General features: G+C 42.6%; 1 protein-coding gene across 1 annotated transcript; it reads left to right on the top strand.

Annotated features, from left to right (window-relative positions):
* Nucleotides 1–22,191, top strand: LOC124278023 (pescadillo-like). Its single transcript, XM_046713758.1, has 17 exons — nt 1–148; nt 515–594; nt 2,412–2,565; nt 5,875–5,984; nt 8,787–8,914; nt 10,113–10,156; nt 10,559–10,648; nt 11,514–11,633; nt 12,026–12,112; nt 13,653–13,739; nt 14,326–14,459; nt 15,259–15,384; nt 18,360–18,544; nt 18,950–19,159; nt 20,187–20,233; nt 20,498–20,668; nt 21,666–22,191. Exons 1-17 carry the CDS (start codon nt 128–130, stop codon nt 21,747–21,749), a joined length of 1,878 nt encoding a protein of 625 aa, XP_046569714.1. The 5' UTR covers nt 1–127; the 3' UTR covers nt 21,750–22,191.
* Nucleotides 22,192–22,364: the final 173 nt, after the last annotated feature.

Below are 22,364 nucleotides of genomic sequence, written 5' to 3'. Positions count from 1 at the left end.
GTATGAAATTAGACGGAGCCCAGTTTAGAAATGCCGTGACTTCTACCGGAAGTAAATAACGTCCCTTTACTCGAAGAATCCACGTGCTTGTGTTTTGACAAATTCGTGAGATTATTGCACACAGAAAATGGTTATCCGAAAGAGAAAGGTATGTATTATCTCTAACACTTATCACGCGATGATACACTTACCAGCACATCATTCTTTTATCATAAAGCCGCCTATAGAAATAGATTCAGTGACAACTTCCGAACATTACATTGCCACAGCTCCTCCGCAATAATCGTCGTACGGTTTTCGGGGGCCCGTTTTCCGTTTTATTTCCCATAGATACATATATATGATCATTATTTTGAGTTTTTGATGTGATTTTGTTTATTCACTAAAACATCCCAGCTGTGGAGAATGTTATAAAGGCAAAACACATACACGTTACCTTCCACTGCTGCTGTTCCTCTCTACACTGTCTACAGTATCGTGTCAATATTGCATGTGGAATTCTCGTTGATTTCAGTATGAAAGCGGAACGGCCACTGCCTACATGTCTAGGAACAAGGCCATCAAGAAGTTACAGCTCAGCCTCCCAGATTTCAGGTGAAAAAAGATCTCGGTTATAATGCAGTTTACCGTTCTAAGCTCTCCAGATATCAGTGTAGGAAAGATGTAGAAAATCTAGCCTGTCCATAGGACTGGCAGGTCAAATTTTTTACCAGTCCTGCTAAAATCTAGCCTATCTTTCCTACACTGCAGATATTCTTCATGCCTGAGAAGTGAGATAGGAAAAGGTGCCAATTTGTGGAATACTGTCACTGGAGATGGTATTACACATAGATGTCTTCCTTACCTAGTAAGCCGAAACCTATGTTTGTGAAAGGGTGTAATGCCATCCCACAGATGACATCATCACCTCATCAGTTCCATAACTGTATCAGCTTCTTTGATCATGAGAGTCTGTGGCAGGAATCCTATCACCATGATCACACATTGTGCTTGTAGCAGGGTGTGATCAGACAGATGACTTGCTACAATTAGAGTACATATCAGTTTATAAGCATGATAAGGGACCTTTCATAATTTATGGCTAGGGGGGGTAGATGATCATTTCTATGGGGAAGAATGTACAATGAGAATGACCCTCCCCTAAAATTTATGTACAAAGTAAGTGCAAATGGTAGAATGTTCGTTAATTAGAGTCTTCACTCTGTTTTACTGTTCCCTTTTATCATGATATAAACAAACTACACCTTTTTCAAAGAATAAATTAGCACCATACATCATCTTTTGCCCAGTGAGTTTTGAGCAACTCGTATTTGTCAGGCTTGGCACTAATTGTAACCATTTGTGGCAATGTTAAAGTTCATGCAAGAATGGTCACAATGTGTGAAGCCCATTTATGGTGTCCCCCATCGTGATATTCTAAAAGTGGCGTAAATCCAGTCATCATGGTCATACAAGAAATGTGTTTGTGTCAGGTGTTTCATTAAAAACCCGAAGAAATTTTCTTATTTGTGGGTCCTGATCAGAATATGTGGGCCCTATATTTTAGCTACAATATAAGTAATTCCTAACAATCAAAATCTGTGACGACTAACAGACTAAGTTAAAGGGTTTGATTTAACTCTAGTGACTGACTTGTCTTCATTTACAACAAAATCAACATCCGTGTCAAGATCCAAGTCTTCTGAAAAGTCTGTAATGTAAATTGCTTCCTTGAAAGTGATAGTCTTTTCACTTGCAGACAACAGCTGCTGATTGAGATAAAAACTAGAATTTACTGAATGATAGTTTCTGAAAAATAATACTCTTAGTTCAGGGGTGGAAATAACCCATTGCCTTATGTCCGAGTCCAGTGTTTCTTTCTGTCGGGCAAGCAAATTTGTATATCACGCTGTATCGGTGTCCAGTTGACTTTCCAATGTTAATATTTAATGTTGTTTATTTTAAAAAATCAACAAGAAAACGGCCGGTATAGTGGAAAAATTATCAGGGCAAGTGAGTTTACATGTGCCACTGTTCCGGAGTACACTAGCAATTTTAAAGTCATTTCCACCACTGTTAGTTATAGGGGATGAAAAAGCTGTCAGCCATGAGGACCTTCAGAAAATAAATGTCCAAGTGTTTTTCAGTTGGCTTTGGGCCTAAGGACCGACGTTAATTTTGAACGCTGGATGTGTATTGTCACAAAGACAATTTAATCTTAGTTCAGTATTGGTATACATGTCCATGTAATTAGTGAGTCGAGTCAGTGTGTGCAGTAACTGAGAGAACCACGTGATACAACAGCGTATATGTGAGTGATAAAACTGGTTCAGTTCTAGTTGTAAGTAACCGTGTCAGCTCTACAATACCCAATAAGTTGAGTAACCGTGGTAACCCCTGCTGATCAGAATTTATATTTATCTCTGTCACAGACGCTTGTGTATCCTCAAGGGCATCTACCCCCATGAACCTAAGCACAAGAAGAGGGCCAACAAAGGAAGCACTGCACCCAAAACATTCTACTTTGTCAAAGACATCCAGTTCCTGTCACATGAACCAATCATCAACAAGTTCCGGGAGACGAAGGTGAGGATAGAATACAGTTACCTGGTTCAACACTGGTTCATTTATGAAGCTTCATCTAATAATCACTCCTCATCGGTCTAGTAGATAGAGCTGCTTCACACCATCAGAGGTTTAGTGTGGTACCAGTTGTTTTGGGCACCTGTGAATGTCTGGGTTAGAGTATTGATCTTCAGTAACCCATGCTTGTCGTAAGAGGCGACTAATGGGATTGGGTGGTCAGGCTTGCTGACATGGTTGACACATGTCATCGGTTTCCCATTGCGCAGGTCGATGTCCATGCTGTTGATCACTGGATTGTCTGGTCCAGACTCGATTATTAACAGACCACCGCCATATGGCTGGAATATTGCTGAGTGTGGCGTAAAACTAAACTCACTCACTCACTCAGTTGTTTTGGGACTTGTTTTATGGGAATAAACATGATAAAGTCATCTTCGGCTCAAAGTAAATTTACTTTCTCTCTGTGCATTTTCCATGTTAAACAGCCATTTGGCATCTCGATGCTAGCATTTACATTCAGAATTTGTCTGGACTAGCACAAGCCACAGGTTCATTACATCACTGTACTAGTGCAATAAACTTCAAATCAAGGTTAGACCACATTCAGTTTCACCTGAAGTCCTGTAGTAATCTGTACAAGGACCATGCAGCATTCTGAGTCCAAGACGTCCATGGGATTACCTTGTTCACATCTCCAGGAAGCTGCGGGTCATAAGACCAGCATTAAAAAGTAGAGTTAATTTGGTATTGTAAAATACAGGTATTTGGTGTCGTAAGATACAGGTATTTGGTATTGTAAAATACAGGTAATTTGGTACTGTAAAATACAGGTATTTGGTATTGTAAAATACAGGTATTTGGTATCGTAAAATACAGGTATTTGGTATTGTAAAATACAGGTATTTGGTATCGTAAAATACAGGTAATTTAGTATTGTAAAATACAGGTATTTGGTATGTAATATACAGGTATTTGGTATTGTAAAATACAGGTAATTTAGTATTGTAAAATACAGGTATTTAGTATTGTAAAATACAGGTATGTGGTGTCGTAAAATACAGGTATTTGGTATCGTATTTGGTATTGTAAAATACAGGTATTTGGTATTGTAAAATACAGGTATTTGGTATCGTAAAATACAGGTATTTCGTATTGTAAAATACAGGTAATTTAGTATTGTAAAATACAGGTATTTAGTATTGTAAAATACAGGTATTTAGTATTGTAAAATACAGGTAATTTAGTATTGTAAAATACAGGTATTCAGTATTGTAAAATACAGGTATTTGGTATCGTAAAATACAGGTATTTGGTATTGTAAAATACAGGTATTTGGTATTATAAAATACAGATACAGGTATTTAGTATTGTAAAATACAGGTATGTGGTGTCGTAAAATACAGTTATTTGGTATCGTATTTGGTATTGTAAAATACAGGTATTTGGTATTGTAAAATACAGGTATTTGGTATCGTAAAATACAGGTATTTCGTATTGTAAAATACAGGTAATTTAGTATTGTAAAATACAGGTATTTAGTATTGTAAAATACAGGTATTTAGTATTGTAAAATACAGGTAATTTAGTATTGTAAAATACAGGTATTCAGTATTGTAAAATACAGGTATTTGGTATCGTAAAATACAGGTATTTGGTATTGTAAAGTACAGGTATTTGGTATTATAAAATACAGGTATTTGGTATTGTAAAATACAGGTATTACGTATTGTAAAATACAGGTATTTGGTATTGTAAAGATACTTTGTTTTGTATTCAATGCCATTACATAAAACTAAACATTAAAACCTCTGACATTATGTTGGTTCTGTTAACAGCAAAATACAGGTTACACACAACAAAACCCAAACATGATTTTGGGGACTTGGTGTTGAATAGCAGCAGATCCAGATAATCCTAGTGACAAGCACGGTGGTTGACGCTGTGGCTTGTCACACCGAGAGTCTGGCTTCTATCACCACATGGGTACAAAGTGTGAAGCCTGTTAATGGTGTCCCCTGCTGCATTATTGCTGAAATGAGAGCGGCGTAAAACAGCACACACTCACTAACTCCTCCAGCATTAGCTGACATGATGTGAAATTTCTGAAAAACTGTTGACCTTCACTCACTCACTGAAGGGGCTTATGATTGTCCACAGTTTGTGTTAATACTATCAACAGATTAATACAAGGCTTTTGTCCAGCAGACCGCCCCAGTGGTGTAGTGGTTAGAGCATCCGCCCGGAGAGCGGAAGGTCGCGGGTTCAAACCCCGACTGCATCATACCAAAAGACGCTAAAATATGGTACTTGTTGGTCCATGCTTGGCGCTTGGCATTAATGGGTACAACAAGGACTGCTCGGTCCGGAGTCAGTATAATGTGTCTGAGTGGGGTATTCATGCTTCACTGCGGCGTGGTATCTCAGTGGGCAAGTACTATAAAACCAGTTTAAGTCTGGGCTAGTACAAGCAGCCGCATATACACACGCATGCACGTCGTCATATGAGCGAAATATTCTCAAGCACGACGTTAAACCCAATTTCACCTCACCTTTTGTCCAGCATGTTTTGAGAAGAAAGACGACGTTCCACTTTGCTTGATAATGGTGTCCATCAAAACGTTGCTCGTCACTGTTAATTAAAGGTCACATGCAGCCAAAAAATCAAACATAATTAAGTATCGAACTGAGAAATTTACTGTCATAACATATAAAAAACTCGCGCCTGTGAGATATCAACAAAAACATTAGAAAACTAGCTGGGGCGGTGGGGTAGCCTAGTGGTTAAAGCGTTGGCTCGTCACGCCGAAGACCCGGGTTCGATTCCCCACATGGGCACAATGTGTTAAGCCCATTTCTGGTGTCCCCCGCCGTGATATTGCTGGAATATTGCTAAAAGCGGCGTCAAACTAAACTCAGTCAGTCAGTTAGAAAACTAGCTCACACCAAAGCCTTCACCGAGTATTCACCCGACAACCCGCTTCCAAGCTACGCGAACTTATTTACTTGCGCACGTGCTATGAGCGCAGCCCAGCTGTTGAAACCCGTTTTCTCCAGAAATGTCTGGGGAAAATTAGTGAAACGTTTGAACTCCGATTTCGCTCGTTTTTTTTCATCGCGTTATTTTTCAACTTTATAAGTTGAATTTGCATTTTTGACGATTTGTTTCGCTATGTCCATACCGAAAGGTATCAGAATCTGCAAAGTTGTGTTTTACGTTGCATGTGACCTTTAAGAAGTTGTTCATATATCTTATCCTTACAAAGTCACAGAATCAACAAATACTCTTCATGCTCTTTATATCGTTTACAGCATTTTGTGAAGAGATTGAAAAAAGCTATTGAAAAGAAAAATTCAAATGCTGTTCGTCGTATCCGAGCCAACAGACCAAAATACAAACTGGATCATGTCGTTAAAGAAAGGTATGTATTATCCAATACAGTTCAGGTGAAAACATCATCGATGTCACTGTAATGGTAGTTTGGTCAGTTGCGTTATGCTCTACTATACATGAAAACACAACTTGTTAGGCCAGGAAAAATCTGTTGTTTCTGGTTCCCTCGAGCATTTGGTGAGCATCATTTTCATCCACTGAGATCCAGCTTCATCATTTTCCAGGTCTTTCCGTCTGACGCATGATGTGTCTTGTGTCACTGTAGGTTGTGTTTGTGTTGAGGGGTGTGGGTAAGATTCGAGGTCCTTGTGTCGCTGTAGGTTGTGTTAGTGTTGAGGGGTGTGGGTAAGGTTCGAGGTCCTTGTGTCGCTGTAGGTTGTGTTAGTGTTGAGGGGTGTGGGTAAGGTTCGAGGACCTTGTGTCGCTGTAGGTTGTGTTAGTGTTGAGGGGTGTGGGTAAGGTTCGAGGACCTTGTGTCACTGTAGGTTGTGTTAGTGTTGAGGGGTGTGGGTAAGGTTCGAGGACCTTGTGTCACTGTAGGTTGTGTTAGTGTTGAGGGATGTGGGTAAGGTTCGAGGTCCTTGTGTCACTGTAGGTTGTGTTAGTGTTGAGGGGTGTGGGTTAGGTTCGAGGTCCTTGTGTCACTGTAGGTTGTGTTAGTGTTGAGGGGTGTGGGTAAGGTTCGAGGTCCTTGTGTCGCTGTAGGTTGTGTTAGTGTTGAGGGGTGTGGGTAAGGTTCGAGGACCTTGTGTCACTGTAGGCTGTGTTAGTGTTGAGGGGTGTGGGTAAGGTCTCGAGGACCTTGTGTCACTGTAGGTTGTGTTAGTGTTGAGGGATGTGGGTAAGGTTCGAGGTCCTTGTGTCACTGTAGGCTGTGTTAGTGTTGAGGGGTGTGGGTTAGGTTCGAGGTCCTTGTGTCACTGTAGGTTGTGTTAGTGTTGAGGGGTGTGGGTAAGGTTCGAGGTCCTTGTGTCGCTGTAGGTTGTGTTAGTGTTGAGGGGTGTGGGTAAGGTTCGAGGACCTTGTGTCACTGTAGGTTGTGTTAGTGTTGAGGGGTGTGGGTAAGGTTCGAGGACCTTGTGTCGCTGTAGGTTGTGTTAGTGTTGAGGGATGTGGGTAAGGTTCGAGGACCTTGTGTCACTGTAGGTTGTGTCAGTGTTGAGGGGTGTGGGTAATTTTCGAGGACCTTGTGTCACTGTAGGTTGTGTAAGTGTTGAGGGGTGTGGGTAAGGTTCGAGGTCCTTGTGTCGCTGTAGAGTGTGTTGGTGTTGAGGGGTGTGGGTAAGGTTCGAGGTCCTTGTGTCGCTGTAGGTTGTGTTAGTGTTGAGGGGTGTGGGTAAAGTTCGAGGTCCTTGTGTCGCTGTAGGTTGTGTTAGTGTTGAGGGGTGTGGGTAAGGTTCGAGGTCCTTGTGTCGCTGTAGGTTGTGTTAGTGTTGAGGGGTGTGGGTAAGGTTCGAGGTCCTTGTGTCGCTGTAGGTTGTGTTAGTGTTGAGGGGTGTGGGTAAGGTTCGAGGACCTTGTGTCGCTGTAGGTTGTGTTAGTGTTGAGAGGTGTGGGTAAGGTTCGAGGTCCTTGTGTCGCTGTAGGTTGTGTTAGTGTTGAGGGGTGTGGGTAAGGTTCGAGGTCCTTGTGTCGCTGTAGGTTGTGTTAGTGTTGAGGGGTGTGGGTAAGGTTCGAGGTCCTTGTGTCGCTGTAGGTTGTGTTAGTGTTGAGGGGTGTGGGTAAGGTCTCGAGGACCTTGTGTCGCTGTAGGTTGTGTTAGTGCTGAGGGGTGGGGTTAGGTTTGAGGTCCTTGTGTCGCTGTAGGTTGTGTTAGTGTTGAGGGGTGTGGGTAAGGTTCGAGGTCCTTATGTCACTGTAGGTTGTGTTAGTGTTGAGGGGTGTGGGTAAGGTTCGAGGTCCTTGTGTCGCTGTAGGTTGTGTTAGTGTTGAGGGATGTGGGTTAGGATCGAGGTCCTTGTGTCGCTGTAGGTTGTGTTAGTGTTGAGGGGTGTGGGTAAGGTTCGAGGACCTTGTGTCGCTGTAGGTTGTGTTAGTGTTGAGGGGTGTGGGTTAGGATCGAGGTCCTTGTGTCGCTGTAGGTTGTGTTAGTGTTGAGGGGTGTGGGTTAGGATCGAGGTCCTTGTGTCGCTGTAGGTTGTGTTAGTGTTGAGGGGTGTGGGTTAGGTTCGAGGTCATTGTGTCGCTGTAGGTTGTGTTAGTGTTGAGGGGTGTGGGTAAGGTTCGAGGTCCTTGTGTCGCTGTAGGTTGTGTTAGTGTTGAGGGGTGTGGGTAAGGTTCGAGGTCCTTGTGTCGCTGTAGGTTGTGTTAGTGTTGAGGGGTGTTGGTAAAGTTCGAGGACCTTGTGTCGCTGTAGGTTGTGTTAGTGTTGAGGGGTGTGGGTTAGGATCGAGGTCCTTGTGTCGCTGTAGGTTGTGTTAGTGTTGAGGGGTGTGGGTAAGATTCGAGGACCTTGTGTCGCTGTAGGTTGTGTTAGTGTTGAGGGGTGTGGGTTAGGATCGAGGTCCTTGTGTCGCTGTAGGTTGTGTTAGTGTTGAGGGGTGTGGGTTAGGATCGAGGTCCTTGTGTCGCTGTAGGTTGTGTTAGTGTTGAGGGGTGTGGGTTAGGTTCGAGGTCCTTGTGTCGCTGTAGGTTGTGTTAGTGTTGAGGGGTGTGGGTAAGGTTTGAGGACCTTGTGGGGTTGTTGAGCACAGTTTAGACACCAGTCCACCAAACGTTTATGAATTACTGTTGAAAAGGCACACCAAATGATGAGAAGCATGATACTGCCAGTTTTGGTTTGAAAAAACATTACCATTGTTTCCTGTTGCTGATACGGTGCATGTTTCAGATACCCGACGTTTGTGGATGCACTGCGCGATGTGGACGACTGTCTGTCCATGTGTGCCCTCTTCGCCACTTTCCCCAAGTCATCCAAGACACACATTGAGTTTATACGGCTCTGTCGTAGACTTACAGGTAACCATAACAACTGGGTAGTTCATAGACTCTGATAGAGACCAGGTCGCCATTGCACACACCAATATTGTTGTTTTAACTGTGGTAACTTGTGTACTTAAACACAGAGCCATACAATAGCAGTAACTCCCTAGTGTTAACATAGAGATTTATAATAATCTTTAAAGAAATATTGATTTGTCGAGCAATTTAATTCAGATTGACGGTTTTCACATTATTATGTGATAATTTTTCTTGTTGATATAAATTTTTCATGTTTGAAGTTGCAAATTGTTCTTTGCTTCTAGTTATAATATTTATAGACAATGATGGCTTTACAGGTGACTATACACTGTCTTGATATAACTATATAATAAGTTGTACTAAACTAGTTAATGGCCGTCACATATCAGCAATCATGGACAGGTATTTAATGGAAAGGGACAGTGGGGTAGCCTAGTGGTAAGGCCTATAAAGAAATGTTGTGGCTCCCATTACCCGACCGACCCTTGAATTCTGGTACCGACACTATTTTTTTTCAAGTGGACTAAATAAAATAAGCTTTCACGTACCATTGTTTTTTTCCTGCACTGACAGATATCGGTCATTCTGATAGAGAAAGTCAATATGATGGTCGCAAGCTTGATTGAATAAACAATTACACTGATACATGTGTTATTAGTTTGTACTTTCCTTCTAAAAAAATATGCCATGAGCAGGTGATATTGCCGTGAGCAGGTGATATTGCTGTGAGCAGGTGATATTGTCGTGAGCGGGTGATATTGCCGTGAGCGGGTGATATTGCCGTGAGCGGGTGATATTGCCGTGAGCGGGTGATATTGCCGTGAGCGGGTGATATTGCCGTGAGCAGGTGATATTGCTGTGAGCATATTGCCGTGAGCAGGTGATATTGCTGTGAGCAGGTGATATTGTCGTGAGCAGGTGATATTGCCGTGAGCAGGTGATATTGCTGTGAGCAGGTGATATTGTCGTGAGCGGGTGATATTGCTGTGAGCATATTGCCGTGAGCAGGTGATATTGCCATGAGCAGGTGATATTGCTGTGAGCAGGTGATATTGCCGTGAGCAGGTGATGTTGCTGTGAGCAGGTGATATTGCCGTGAGCAGGTGATATTGCCGTGAGCAGGTGATTGCTGGAATACTGCTAAAAGTGGCGTTAAACCAAACTTACATGACTGAGACGTGTTTGTCTGTTTCAGTGGAGTTCATGCACTTCGTGATTGCATCAAAGTCACTCAGAAAGGTTTGTTTGTTTTGGATTTTCTTGTTGGCAAAAATCGTAGGACATGAATATTGGAAAAATATTGCAGTATTGCAAAGGAATAGTGTCAGCTTGTTGAAACAAATTCTTTTCATCAGTGAGATTTGACACAAGAATTGGGAGTATCTGGTGTGTACTGTGTGAGACTATTTTTGGATTTCACTGTAATGAATATTCCTTCAAACATTCTCCAATATGTCTCACCACTGTAGTATTGCTAATAATGTAAGATGTTGTCAACTTGTGTATATATTTGTGAATATTTTATGTAATTGGTACGCCCTGTAGCATACTTTAAAGATGGCATTTCACCGCATTACAGAGTGGTGTTTTGACTGGTTGTGTTAGAACTGGTTGTGTTATTGACATTGTGTTATTCCTTAGGTGTTCATCTCCATCAAGGGAATCTACTACCAGGCTGAATTCCATGGCCAGACAATCACGTGGGTCACTCCACACAGGGTCGGCTTTCAGGTACACTCGTTTGACTGTCTACAGTTCTACCGTCACTATATGTACATTGTGTTCAGTATATAACTGTAGCATGCTACTGTCTGTCATAGCAGGAGACTATTGGCATAAAGTGGTTCTGTGATTGGTCGATTGTTTTAACCTAATTGTCCTCGTCTTGATTATATATACAGGTTGTTGTCATGGTTGGAATATTGCTGACTTCAGCAGAAATCATGAGCCTAAGTGGGGATTGGGTGGTCAGTGCTGTCATAGCTGGAATAGTGCTGACATCAACATAAATCATGAACCTAAAGTGGGGATTGGGTGGTCAGATGTTGTGACATGACTGCTTGTGTATGTCGACCTGATGTCGACCATTTCTCATACAAGTGTGATAGCATATGAGGCTTTAGTCTGTCTGTAGGAACTCTTTATTACCCCCTGCCATGAAGTGAAGTGGGATATAGGTTTGAGCTCCGTCGGTCCTTCCTTCTGTCCATCTGTCCTTCCATCCGAAATGATGGGGACAGATTTTTTCAGAAACTTTCATGGATAGGGAAGCCAAATTTGGTATGTGTTTTCAGGACATGAATGTCTTGATGGAGTTCAAAAACGGAAATGGCGTTGCAATTTGTTACAGAGTTGTGGCCCTTGTCATTCGTTGCTTGACTTAGTGCACAGTATCCCAAATGGGGACGTATTTTCTCAGAAACCGTTGTAGATAGGAAACTAAATGTGGTATGTGTTTTCAGGACATGAATGTCGTTGTGGAGTTACTGAACAGGAACCAAATAGGAACAGAACACTGTAGTAGGAGATATTGATGACCACGTCCTCTTGTTTTAACTCTTATCTTATTCACTTCCATTTTATTTTATTTTTTTAGGGTCAAGCCCCCGACGTTGACTTCAAAATCATGCAGATATTTGTGGAGTTCTACACAACGTTATTAGGATTCATCAACTACAAGTTATACAGCTCCCACAACATTCACTATCCTCCAGAGGTTGGTTTGCGGCCTTGTAACACTCGTCTAGATATTCTGTAATCCAGTAGTTCTCACTGAGCATTGGAACAATTGTTCCATTGTTTTCTTTGTGAACATGCACATTGCGTCTTAATTTTATGCGACATCTTGCCAATAAAGTGAACCCATTTCTGGTGCCCCTGAATATTGCTAAAAGCGGTGATAAACTGAACTCTCTCACTCACTGAATAAAATGAACAATAGAGTGAATGAGCTGTTATCTCTTTTGAATATACATTAAGAAAATAATCACTGATGGAAGGCATTCGTTCCTGTTGAAACACACTATATTGTGTGAGTGGTAAGTGATGATAGGTCACATGGCCCAGATACAACCAATCCAGTTCTCTGACTCACTGTGTGTGTTCCAGCTGGCTCTGGAAGGAGAGAAGAATGAAGGAGAGAAGAATGAAGAAGACACGAAGGAGAAGTGCCTCGAGTCCGAGCAGCGGGAGGAGGTGAGGAATGCTGGGATGTTGCCGACAAAGGCGGAAACACCAAAATGAAATATAGGGGTTACATTTTGGTCTTGAGCAAGTATGCTTATAATGACGTGAGATGATCAGATTCGATGGCTTTGTCGATGTATGTAGTATGTCAGTCATAAATAGATGCTGATAGTGTCAATCACTGGATTGTCTGGTCAATATTTGTCAAATAATCTAGCCTGAATATACAAGTGTTGTTGTAACTGTAAAGTGAGATGAGATGCAAGAGCTATCTAAGGAAAAGGCTGCAGAAGATGCTCCAACTCCTGTGTCAGCAGGAAAGGCCCAATAGGTTGTTATACCTTGCAGTACATGTCAGAGGTCTGTCTGAAACTAGTACACGTCTAAATATAGAGCCAACGCTCGACCCTTACGATCACAGGTACAGAGTTGTGTCCCTTGTAAGAAAGGCTACACATTGAAGAATGCTGTCACATAACAGTATTTTATATCAATAAAGCAGTTGAGTTTTCAGTTTGTCTTCAGTGTCTGATGTTTGTCTTCAGTGTGTCTGATGTTTGTCTTCAGTGTCTGATGTTTGACTTTAGTGTCTGATGTTTGTCTTCAGTGTGTCTGATGTTTGTCTTCAGTGTCTGATGTTTGTCTTCAGTGTCTGATGTTTGACTTTAGTGTCTGATGTTTGTCTTCAGTGTCTGATGTTTGTCTTCAGTGTCTGATGTTTGTCTTCAGTGTGTCTGATGTTTGTCTTCAGTGTGTCTGATGTTTGTCTTCAGTGTCTGATGTTTGTCTTCAGTGTGTCTGATGTTTGTCTTCAGTGTCTGATGTTTGTCTTCAGTGTGTCTGATGTTTGTCTTCAGTGTCTGATGTTTGACTTCAGTGTGTCATGTTTGTCTTCAGTGTGTCTGATGTTTGTCTTCAGTGTGTCTGATGTTTGTCTTCAGTGTCTGTTTGTCTTCAGTGTGTCTGATGTTTGTCTTCAGTGTGTCTGATGTTTGTCTTCAGTGTGTCTGATGTTTGTCTTCAGTGTGTCTGATGTTTGTCTTCAGTGTCTGATGTTTGTCTTCAGTGTGTCTGATGTTTGTCTTCAGTGTCTGATGTTTGTCTTCAGTGTGTCTGATGTTTGTCTTCAGTGTCTGATGTTTGTCTTCAGTGTCTGATGTTTGACTTCAGTGTGTCATGTTTGTCTTCAGTGTCTGATGTTTGTCTTCAGTGTCTGTTTGTCTTCAGTGTGTCTGATGTTTGTCTTCAGTGTCTGATGTTTGTCTTCAGTGTGTCTGATGTTTGTCTTCAGTGTGTCTGATGTTTGTCTTCAGTGTCTGATGTTTGTCTTCAGTGTCTGATGTTTGTCTTCAGTGTGTCTGATGTTTGTCTTCAGTGTGTCTGATGTTTGTCTTCAGTGTCTGATGTTTTATTTCAGTGTCTGATGTTTGACTTCAGTGTGTCTTTTTGTCTTTAGTTTGTCTGATGTTTGTCTTCGGTGTCTGATGTTTGACTTCAGTGTGTCTTTTTGTCTTCAGTGTGTGTGATGTTTCATCTGTTGCTCTTCCAGCGTCTGGCAGCATTCACTCAGTCGCTGCAGACAGTGGGAAGTCCAGACCTGGATGATCACCTGATCGATGACTTCCCTACAGCAGTGGTGAGTGTTCTGGGGAGTCTACAATGTTGTCTGTAATAAAGGTGGACAGTGCTGCACCCCAGTGGTGCCGGTACTGTTGGACTGATAGCTCCGCATCACCTCTCGTTCCATAGGTTGTCAGTACCATACATGTCAGTGTCACAACCCAGGTTGATCTCCCTGCTGAATCAGGTTCATGGGTTCAGGTTCAAGAAATGATGAAATTATGAATGCTTTGGCTGACGCATTTGTTTTTCTGAAAAGACAATAAAAAAAACGTTCAACTGTGAGGCTCCAAAAGATTAAGATGGTATTCCATTTTGTCCCACTTTACCACAATGTCACCAGTGTTAATCATTGTTGTACTATGTTAATCCCTGTTGTACTATGTTATTCTCATAGAATCACATTTGGTTGGCTGACACTCTCTGGGAGGTCGGTCGGGTACCTGTTGTTAAAGAGTTTGTTTGTCACATTAAAGACAGGTTCAATTCCTAACATGGGTACAATGTGTGAAGTTCATTGTCGGTGTCCCTTGACGTTATATTGCTAGAATATTGCTTAGAGTGGCATAAAACCACACTCACTCACTCACTCACTGTTCCAGTCTGATGACCCAGACGTGGTGGAGAAGGCCCAGGTGGAAGCAGACAACATCAAGAAGCTCCAGAGTCTGTTTAAAGGCTGCAAGTTCTTCCTCAACAGAGAGGTGCCCAGGGAGACGCTCACCTTCATCATCAGGTCAGTCCACAAATACACAACTATAACCAGCACTACATGATGACCGACTGTTGGCATGCCTTGTTACCCATTCAAAATACCAATAATTTCTAACCATTTACCTCCAGGTCATAGCAGGGTAGGTGGTAGGGGCAATGCTGGTGTTAAAGAAGACCCGGATTTGATTTCACACATGGGTACAATATGTGAAGCCCATTTCTGGCATCTCTTGCAATGATGTTGCTGGAGTGTTCCTAAAAGAGATGTTAAACCTCACTCACTCACTCACTCACTCACTCACTCACTCACTCACTCACTCACTCACTCACTCACTCACTCACTCACTCACTCACTCACTCACTCACTCACTCACTCACTCACTCACTCACTCACTCACTCACTCACTCACTCACTCACTCACTCACTCACTCACTCACTCACTCACTCACTCACTCACTCACTCACTCACTCACTCACTCACTCACTCACTCACTCACTCACTCACTCACTCACTCACTCACTCACTCACTCACTCACTCACTCAAACATGTAACATTTAAAGATAGCAGAAGGTATTACTCAATAAACCAAACAACTACACTACTGAGATATTGATAAAGACCACACAGTCAAACTGATGCTCACATAAAACAATGCTTTCATTGTCAGTATCATCCATGAGGTCTCCGCTAACTGCTTTAGATACATGTATATATAGGTCACGAGTCTATGTATGTCACATATCATATTCCTCTACAAAAGATGTTTATCAGACTCACTCACTCACTCAGTGGTTAGCATTTTGATATGTTGATTGCAGGTGTTTTGGAGGAGAAGTGTCGTGGTTCAGTTCCATCGCTGTTGGGGCTACTTATCCAGAGACTGATGAGACTATCACGCACCAGGTGGTTGACAGACCCAAGATGGACAACCAGTACTTGTCTCGGTGAGTAAACAGCTGACTTTCTACTGAAGGCTTTATTTAAATAGGGGAGGTGGGGTAATGTAGTGATTAAAGTGTTCGCTCGTCACACTGAAGACCCGGGTTTGATTCCCCACATGGGTGCAATGTGTGAAGCCTATTTCTGGTGTCCCCCGCCGTGATATTGCTGGAATATTGCTCAAAGCGGCGTGAAACCAAATCAGTCAGTCAGTCAGTTACAGGACCCAAGTTACAGGGCTCAAGCATCCTAGTTCTACGAGGCCAGTATATCTGAAGATGTGGCTCTTGATGAAATTTATTAACAGAAACACAACTTACATCACAACATTTGTATCCTCCCAAGTAGGTCCTACATCTAGTCTGATGGGGTAGATATCGGGTAAATTTGACACAGCAGTGATAGCATATCCTTCCCCAGGTACTACATCCAACCCCAGTGGATATATTTGGGTACACGACATATGATATATACAGTATATTTCCCCAGGTACTACAACCAACCCCAGTGGATATATTTGGGTGAATGACATATGATATATACAGTATATTTCCCCAGGTACTACATCTAACCCCAGTGGATATATTTGGGTACACGACATGTGATATATACAGTATATTTCCCCAGGTACTACATCTAACCCCAGTGGATATATTTGGGTACACGACATATGATATACTGTAAACGTACTTATTTTCGCGTGGTGCAATTTTCGCGGAATTGACAGTTTAGACTACATCGCGCGGTCAATTATTCGCGCAATCAGTAATTGCCGGAACTGCCAGCTGTCTCTTTGGCCGCCACTAATAGCAGTGAAAACAAACAGAGTGGCTTAACCTGTCAGGCGGCGTTTATTGCGTACTCACAGGAAATCCCTATCTGTGCGATATACTAGTACACAGTAATCCGTTTACTCATGGAAGACTGAAAAACACATCAGTCTTATGTTCCGAATTCTGACGATCTGACGAATTAACTTCTACTTTATATGAAGCTCTTTGTGATTTCAAACAAGCCGGGTTGTTGTGAATGAGATGATTGAGTGTTAAGTGACTATTCGCTTCATGATGTACTGGTAAATAAAATCTTAATGAATAAATAAAATACTGCTGTATTATTTCTTTCCGAGTCGTTTCATGGTAATCTGTTTTGTATCAAACCATCTGTCATGTGACCAATTTCCATGGCGGCCACAACACACATTGCTGTTTTCGCTAATTCGGCGATGGGATTTGGCTCATTATTTAATTATGTTTTGGGAAATACATTACAGCGACAGTTAAGTATGATTCTTTATGCTACTATCAGTCATTTTAATATTCCCGTAGATTTCTGTCTTCAAACTTGATGTGTTATGGTAACAACTCAGGGGCGAGCGTGGCTAGACTGAATGAATGACAGGTTTATTCGCGGTGTATAAATTTTCGCGCTAAAATGTTTTGCGCGAAAAGCGCGAAAATAAAACCTGCGCGAAATATAATACGTTTACAGTATACAGTACATTTCCCCAGGTACTACATCCAACCCCAGTGGATATATTTGGGTACACGACATGTGATATATACAGTATATTTCCCCAGGTACTACATCCAACCCCAGTGGATATATTTGGGTACACGACATGTGATATATACAGTATATTTCCCCAGGTACTACATCCAACCCCAGTGGATATATTTGGGTACACGACATGTGATATATACAGTATATTTCCCCAGGTACTACATCCAACCCCAGTGGATATATTTGGGTACACGACATATGATATATACAGTATATTTCCCCAGGTACTATATCCAACCCCAGTGGGTATATTTGGGTACACGATATACGATATATACAGTATATTTATAACCCCGCTACGAAGTAACGGGGGTATATAGCGTTCATTCTGTCCGTCCGTCCATCCGTCCATCCCGAAACTTTGTCCAGAGCATATCTCTTAAAGTTTACATGCTAGGTTCACCAAACTTCACACACACGTTAATCATTACCCATTGATATGCCTTTTGCTTTTTTAATTCTTTTTCAGATTTATTTATTTTTTTGCTGTTTCCATGGAAACACGACTTAGTGCCAAATGTATTTGATGGTTTTGTCCGGAGCATATCTCTTAAAGTTTACATGCTAGGTTCACCCAACTTCACACACATGTTAATCATTACCCATTGATGTGCCTTTTGCTATATTAAAGTTTTTTCCGAATTTGTTTTGTTGTTGTTTCCATGGAAACATGTCTTGGTGCAAAATGTGTTTGATGGTTACCTGGCCACAGCATATCATCGAAACTATACATGCTAGGTTCACCAAACTAAACACACAAGTTAATCATGACCCACAGATATGCCATGTGCTAAAAAATAACAATCTTCATCTAAGTCCACTTCATATAGTGCAACAAGTTCAATTGTATGTCAGGTTTCCACGGAAAACACAAAAATAAATTATTACTGTAATCAGTACATGGCAAAACTATTATCTAACATGTATATAAAGTTTAGTAGAGTCAAGGAGAAAGTCTTGTGAGCTGCTGATCCTTGTCACATTATATATATCAATATCAGTCATTTCCATGTCCCAAAGTGGGAAGCGGGGGGGTATGTGAGCTGTGCTCACTTCTACACTTGTTCCCCAGGTACTACATCCAACCCCAGTGGGTATATTTGGGTACACGACAAACGATATATACGGTATATTTCCCCAGGTACTACATCCAACCCCAGTGGGTATATTTGGGTACCTGACAAACGATATATACGGTATATTTCCCCAGGTACTACATCCAACCACAGTGGGTATATTTGGGTACACGTCAAACGATATATACGGTATATTTCCCCAGGTACTACATCCAGCCCCAGTGGGTATATTTGGGTACACGGCAAACGATATATACGGTGTATTTCCCCAGGTACTACATCCAACCCCAGTGGGTATATTTGGGTACACGACAAACAATATATACGGTATATTTCCCCAGGTACTACATCCAACCCCAGTGGGTTTTCGACAGTGTGAATGCCTGCATGCTCCTCCCAGTGGAGGACTACTTTATCGGCGTAGTGTTACCACCTCATCTCTCACCATTTGTGGATGAAGACGAAGGGGACTACATTCCACCAGAAAAACAGAAGATCCTTGACAAGCAGAAAGGAGTTGATTCAGGTAGGAGGCATGGCTGTCCACACAGTTTGTGTGAAGAGTATATGTTCCCCTTCTTAGCCGCAGAATGAAGGGACCTGTGAAGATCCGGGTTAGAATTGGTCTTCAGTAACCATGCCTGTCGTAAGAGGCAACTAATGGGATCGGGTCATCAGGCTCGCTGACTTGGTTGACACGTCATCGTATGACTCATGATGTTCATCACTGGAATGTCGGCTCCAGACTTGATTAATTACTGACCACCGCCATATAGCTGGAATATTGCTGAATATATCAGTCAGTCAGTCAGTCAGTCAGTCAGTCAGTCAGTCAGTCAGTCAGTCAGTCAGTCAGTCAGTCAGTCAGTCAGTCAGTCAGTCAGTCTGTGTGTTGTATATCTGTTAAGACACTCCTACTCTATGTGCCCAGGTGTTGGGGATGAGTCAGAAGATGAGGATGAAGACGATGAAGAGGATGAAGACAAGGGGGATGGAGAAGAAGAAAGCGATGAAGAAGGTGAGGACAATGAACGCAGTGATGAAGAAGAAGATGATGAGTCTGGGGAGGAAGATGATGGAGAGGAGGAAGATGATGGAGAGGAGGAAGACGATGATGAAGAGGAAGATTCAGATGAAGAAGGTGAGGTCACTGAAGACAAAATATGCTCCAGTAGGGTACAATAATAGATACTGACCTTGACCTTCAGGTTCAAGTTCCATGAGCACATACAAAATTGTGCAGCTGTGGTGTTATTGAACTTGAACAAGGTCAAGATTAATAACTATTTCACAAGAAGAATAAACTTTTGAATTTTGTCTGTTTAGCAACTAAAACACCTAGAACTGCATACCTGGGAGACCTGTGAAGATCGGGTTAGAATTGGTCTTCAGCAACCCATGCTTGTCATAAGAGGTGTCTAACAGGATCGGGTGGTCGGACTCACTGACTTGGTTAACACATGTCATCGTACCCCATTTGCGTAGATCGATGCTCATTCAGTTGATCACTGGATTGTCTGGTCCAGACTCAATTATTTACAGACTGCCACCAAATAGCTTAAAAATATTGCTGAGTGTGGCGTTATACAACCAACCAGCCATCCAGCCAGTGTACCTGGGCCCAGATGTCAGACTGGTAGATCACTGTATGAACATCTGTGACGTTTGTACAAGCAGCCTTCCATGTGATGTTGATAACTAGAACTGTAAATTAGTCAGTCACCATTGGTAGTCAGCTGCAAGTTTTAATTTAACTCTCATCCTGAAATGGTTACCCTATGGAAATGTCATGACAGGTCTTATGTTCACACGTCTGTGGCCTTTGATAAAGACATGCAAAGTTAATTGACACACGCTTTAACTCTGCATCCCAATCATATTACAAGCCTGGTCGTGTGGCGTTGTACCCCGATTATACATACAACGAAATTACTTAAAATGAGACAATTCAAGGAGAAAAAAAACTATTTCAATAGTATTCCAATGGTTGGTCGCAGCCGGGATATTGCTGGAATATTGCTGAAAGCAGCATAAAACTAAACTCATCACACGGAAGACCCAGGTTCGATTCCCCACATGGATACAGTGTGTGTCCCCCGCCATGATATTGCTGGAATATTTCTAAAAGTGGCGTAATACTAAACACACTTACTCACACCTTGTTGCAGAGAGTCCCAGCAAGGCCAAGAAGAAGAAGCCTGAACCAGAGGTGAAGGTGGGTGCAGACTGTATTATGACACGTCACTAATTCACTATATGTAGACACAAAACACAATTAACTGATATAATTTCAGTGTAGTACAGACTGCCTACGTGAAACCTGATGCTCACACACTGTGTTGTGATCATCAAAAACTGTAAGAGAGAACTTATGTAGAACAGTTGAAGTCCGAGGACTTTACTGAAGCCAAGTTTGTAAGATGCGCTATCTTGTAACTGGTAAAACCCGGAATCACTCACTCTTGAGACTGTGTTGTAGAAAGCAAAGCCGATGTCTGTGCAGCGGGGCCGTGTGGAGGAGGTGGATGTTAAGGCGAAACTGATGAGACAGGAGGCCGAGGAGCGTCGTCTGGCAGAGATGATGATTCCCAAAAAGAAGAAGCGACTGTACCAGAAGATCATGTATAAACGCAAGAAGCAGAAGCAGGAGGTGTGTAGGAGGGATCCATGGAGGCTGTAGGAGGGATCCATGTATTGATGGGAGACTATGGGACAAGTCTGTGTCAGGAGGCTGTAGGTGGGGTCCGTGTGGGGACGGGAGGCTGTAGGAGGAATCCATGTACGGACATGAGGCTTTAGGACGTGTCCATGTATGGGCATGAGGCTGTAGGACGTGTCCATGTATTGATGGGAGACTATGGGACAAGTCTGTGTCAGGAGGCTGTAGGTGGGGTCCGTGTAGGGACATGAGGCTTTAGGACGTGTCCATGTATTGATGGGAGACTATGGGACAAGTCTGTGTCAGGAGGCTGTAGGTGGGGTCCGTGTAGGGACATGAGGCTGTAGGACGTGTCCATGTATTGATGGGAGACTATGGGACAAGTCTGTGTCAGGACTCTGTAGGTGGGGTCCGTGTAGGGACATGAGGCTTTAGGACGTGTCCATGTATTGATGGGAGACTATGGGACAAGTCTGTGTCAGGAGGCTGTAGGTGGGGTCCGTGTAGGGACATGAGGCTGTAGGACGTGTCCATGTATTGATGGGAGACTATGGGACAAGTCTGTGTCAGGAGGCTGTAGGTGGGGTCCGTGTAGGGACATGAGGCTGTAGGGCGTGTCCATGTATTGATGGGAGACTATGGGACAAGTCTGTGTCAGGAGGCTGTAGGTGGGGTCCGTGTAGGGACATGAGGCTGTAGGACGTGTCCATGTATTGATGGGAGACTATGGGACAAGTCTGTGTCAGGAGGCTGTAGGTGGGGTCCGTGTAGGGACATGAGGCTGTAGGACGTGTCCATGTATTGATGGGAGACTATGGGACAAGTCTGTGTCAGGAGGCTGTAGGTGGGGTCCGTGTATGGACGGGAGGCTGTAGGAGGGATCCATGTAGGGACAGGAGGCTACTGAACGTGCTGCCATCCAGTTGCACACACAACATCCAACTCATCCCTCTCTTCCACTCACTCACTCACTGTACTTTTGTTCCAGGCTCGTGTGCTGCAGGAGAAAAGGGAGAAGATTGAGAAGTCAGAAAAGCAGGAGAAGAGGAAGAAGAAGAAGCTGACAGCATGAAGCAGCTACACATTGATCACACTGGAACTGTGATAATGTGAACCACAAAACAAATGTTCCTGCTCGAGCTAGAATCTGGGAGTCATTTAGTGTTTCCTTCGAAATCTGAGAATATGATGCTGCTGTTGATGCAGGACCCTGTGATGCAGGACATCTGCAGCAGCGTCTGGAGCACTGATGAACCCTGTCAGCCTGGGACTGGTTGTAGTGCCTTGTACAGAACTAACAAGTCAGTTTGGGAATGGAAATAATGATCACAGTGTTTCACATGTGCACAGAATAATTTCAGAACTTTCACGTACTTCATCCTAAATGCAGTTGAAAAGTACTGTTAAGTCGTCAGCATGATCGTCCCATGTTCTTGATACATTTCACTGATTCATGGATGAAAACTGGTGTATATATGACAGTGTATATTACTGAGTAAATGTGATAGATTGTGTTTCTGTCTTTGAAACTTGTTCCTTTATGTTGTCTTCAGAAGGATATGTGTGTCTATTAGACATGGGATCAATGTGCAGAATAGTCACATGCCAGCTAGCCCACGGCTAGTAAAAATCCAGGCAGGCCAGTAAATCTCAACAGCCACTGGCCCGACTGTCTAGTGAATTTTCA

This window comes from Haliotis rubra, unplaced genomic scaffold, assembly GCF_003918875.1.
Source record: "Haliotis rubra isolate DU_JTF1 unplaced genomic scaffold, ASM391887v1 Scf230, whole genome shotgun sequence".
Classification (NCBI taxonomy): domain Eukaryota; kingdom Metazoa; phylum Mollusca; class Gastropoda; order Lepetellida; family Haliotidae; genus Haliotis; species Haliotis rubra.
The sequence above is the reverse complement of the archived record's forward strand: the minus strand, read 5'-3'. Positions and strand labels throughout refer to the sequence as shown.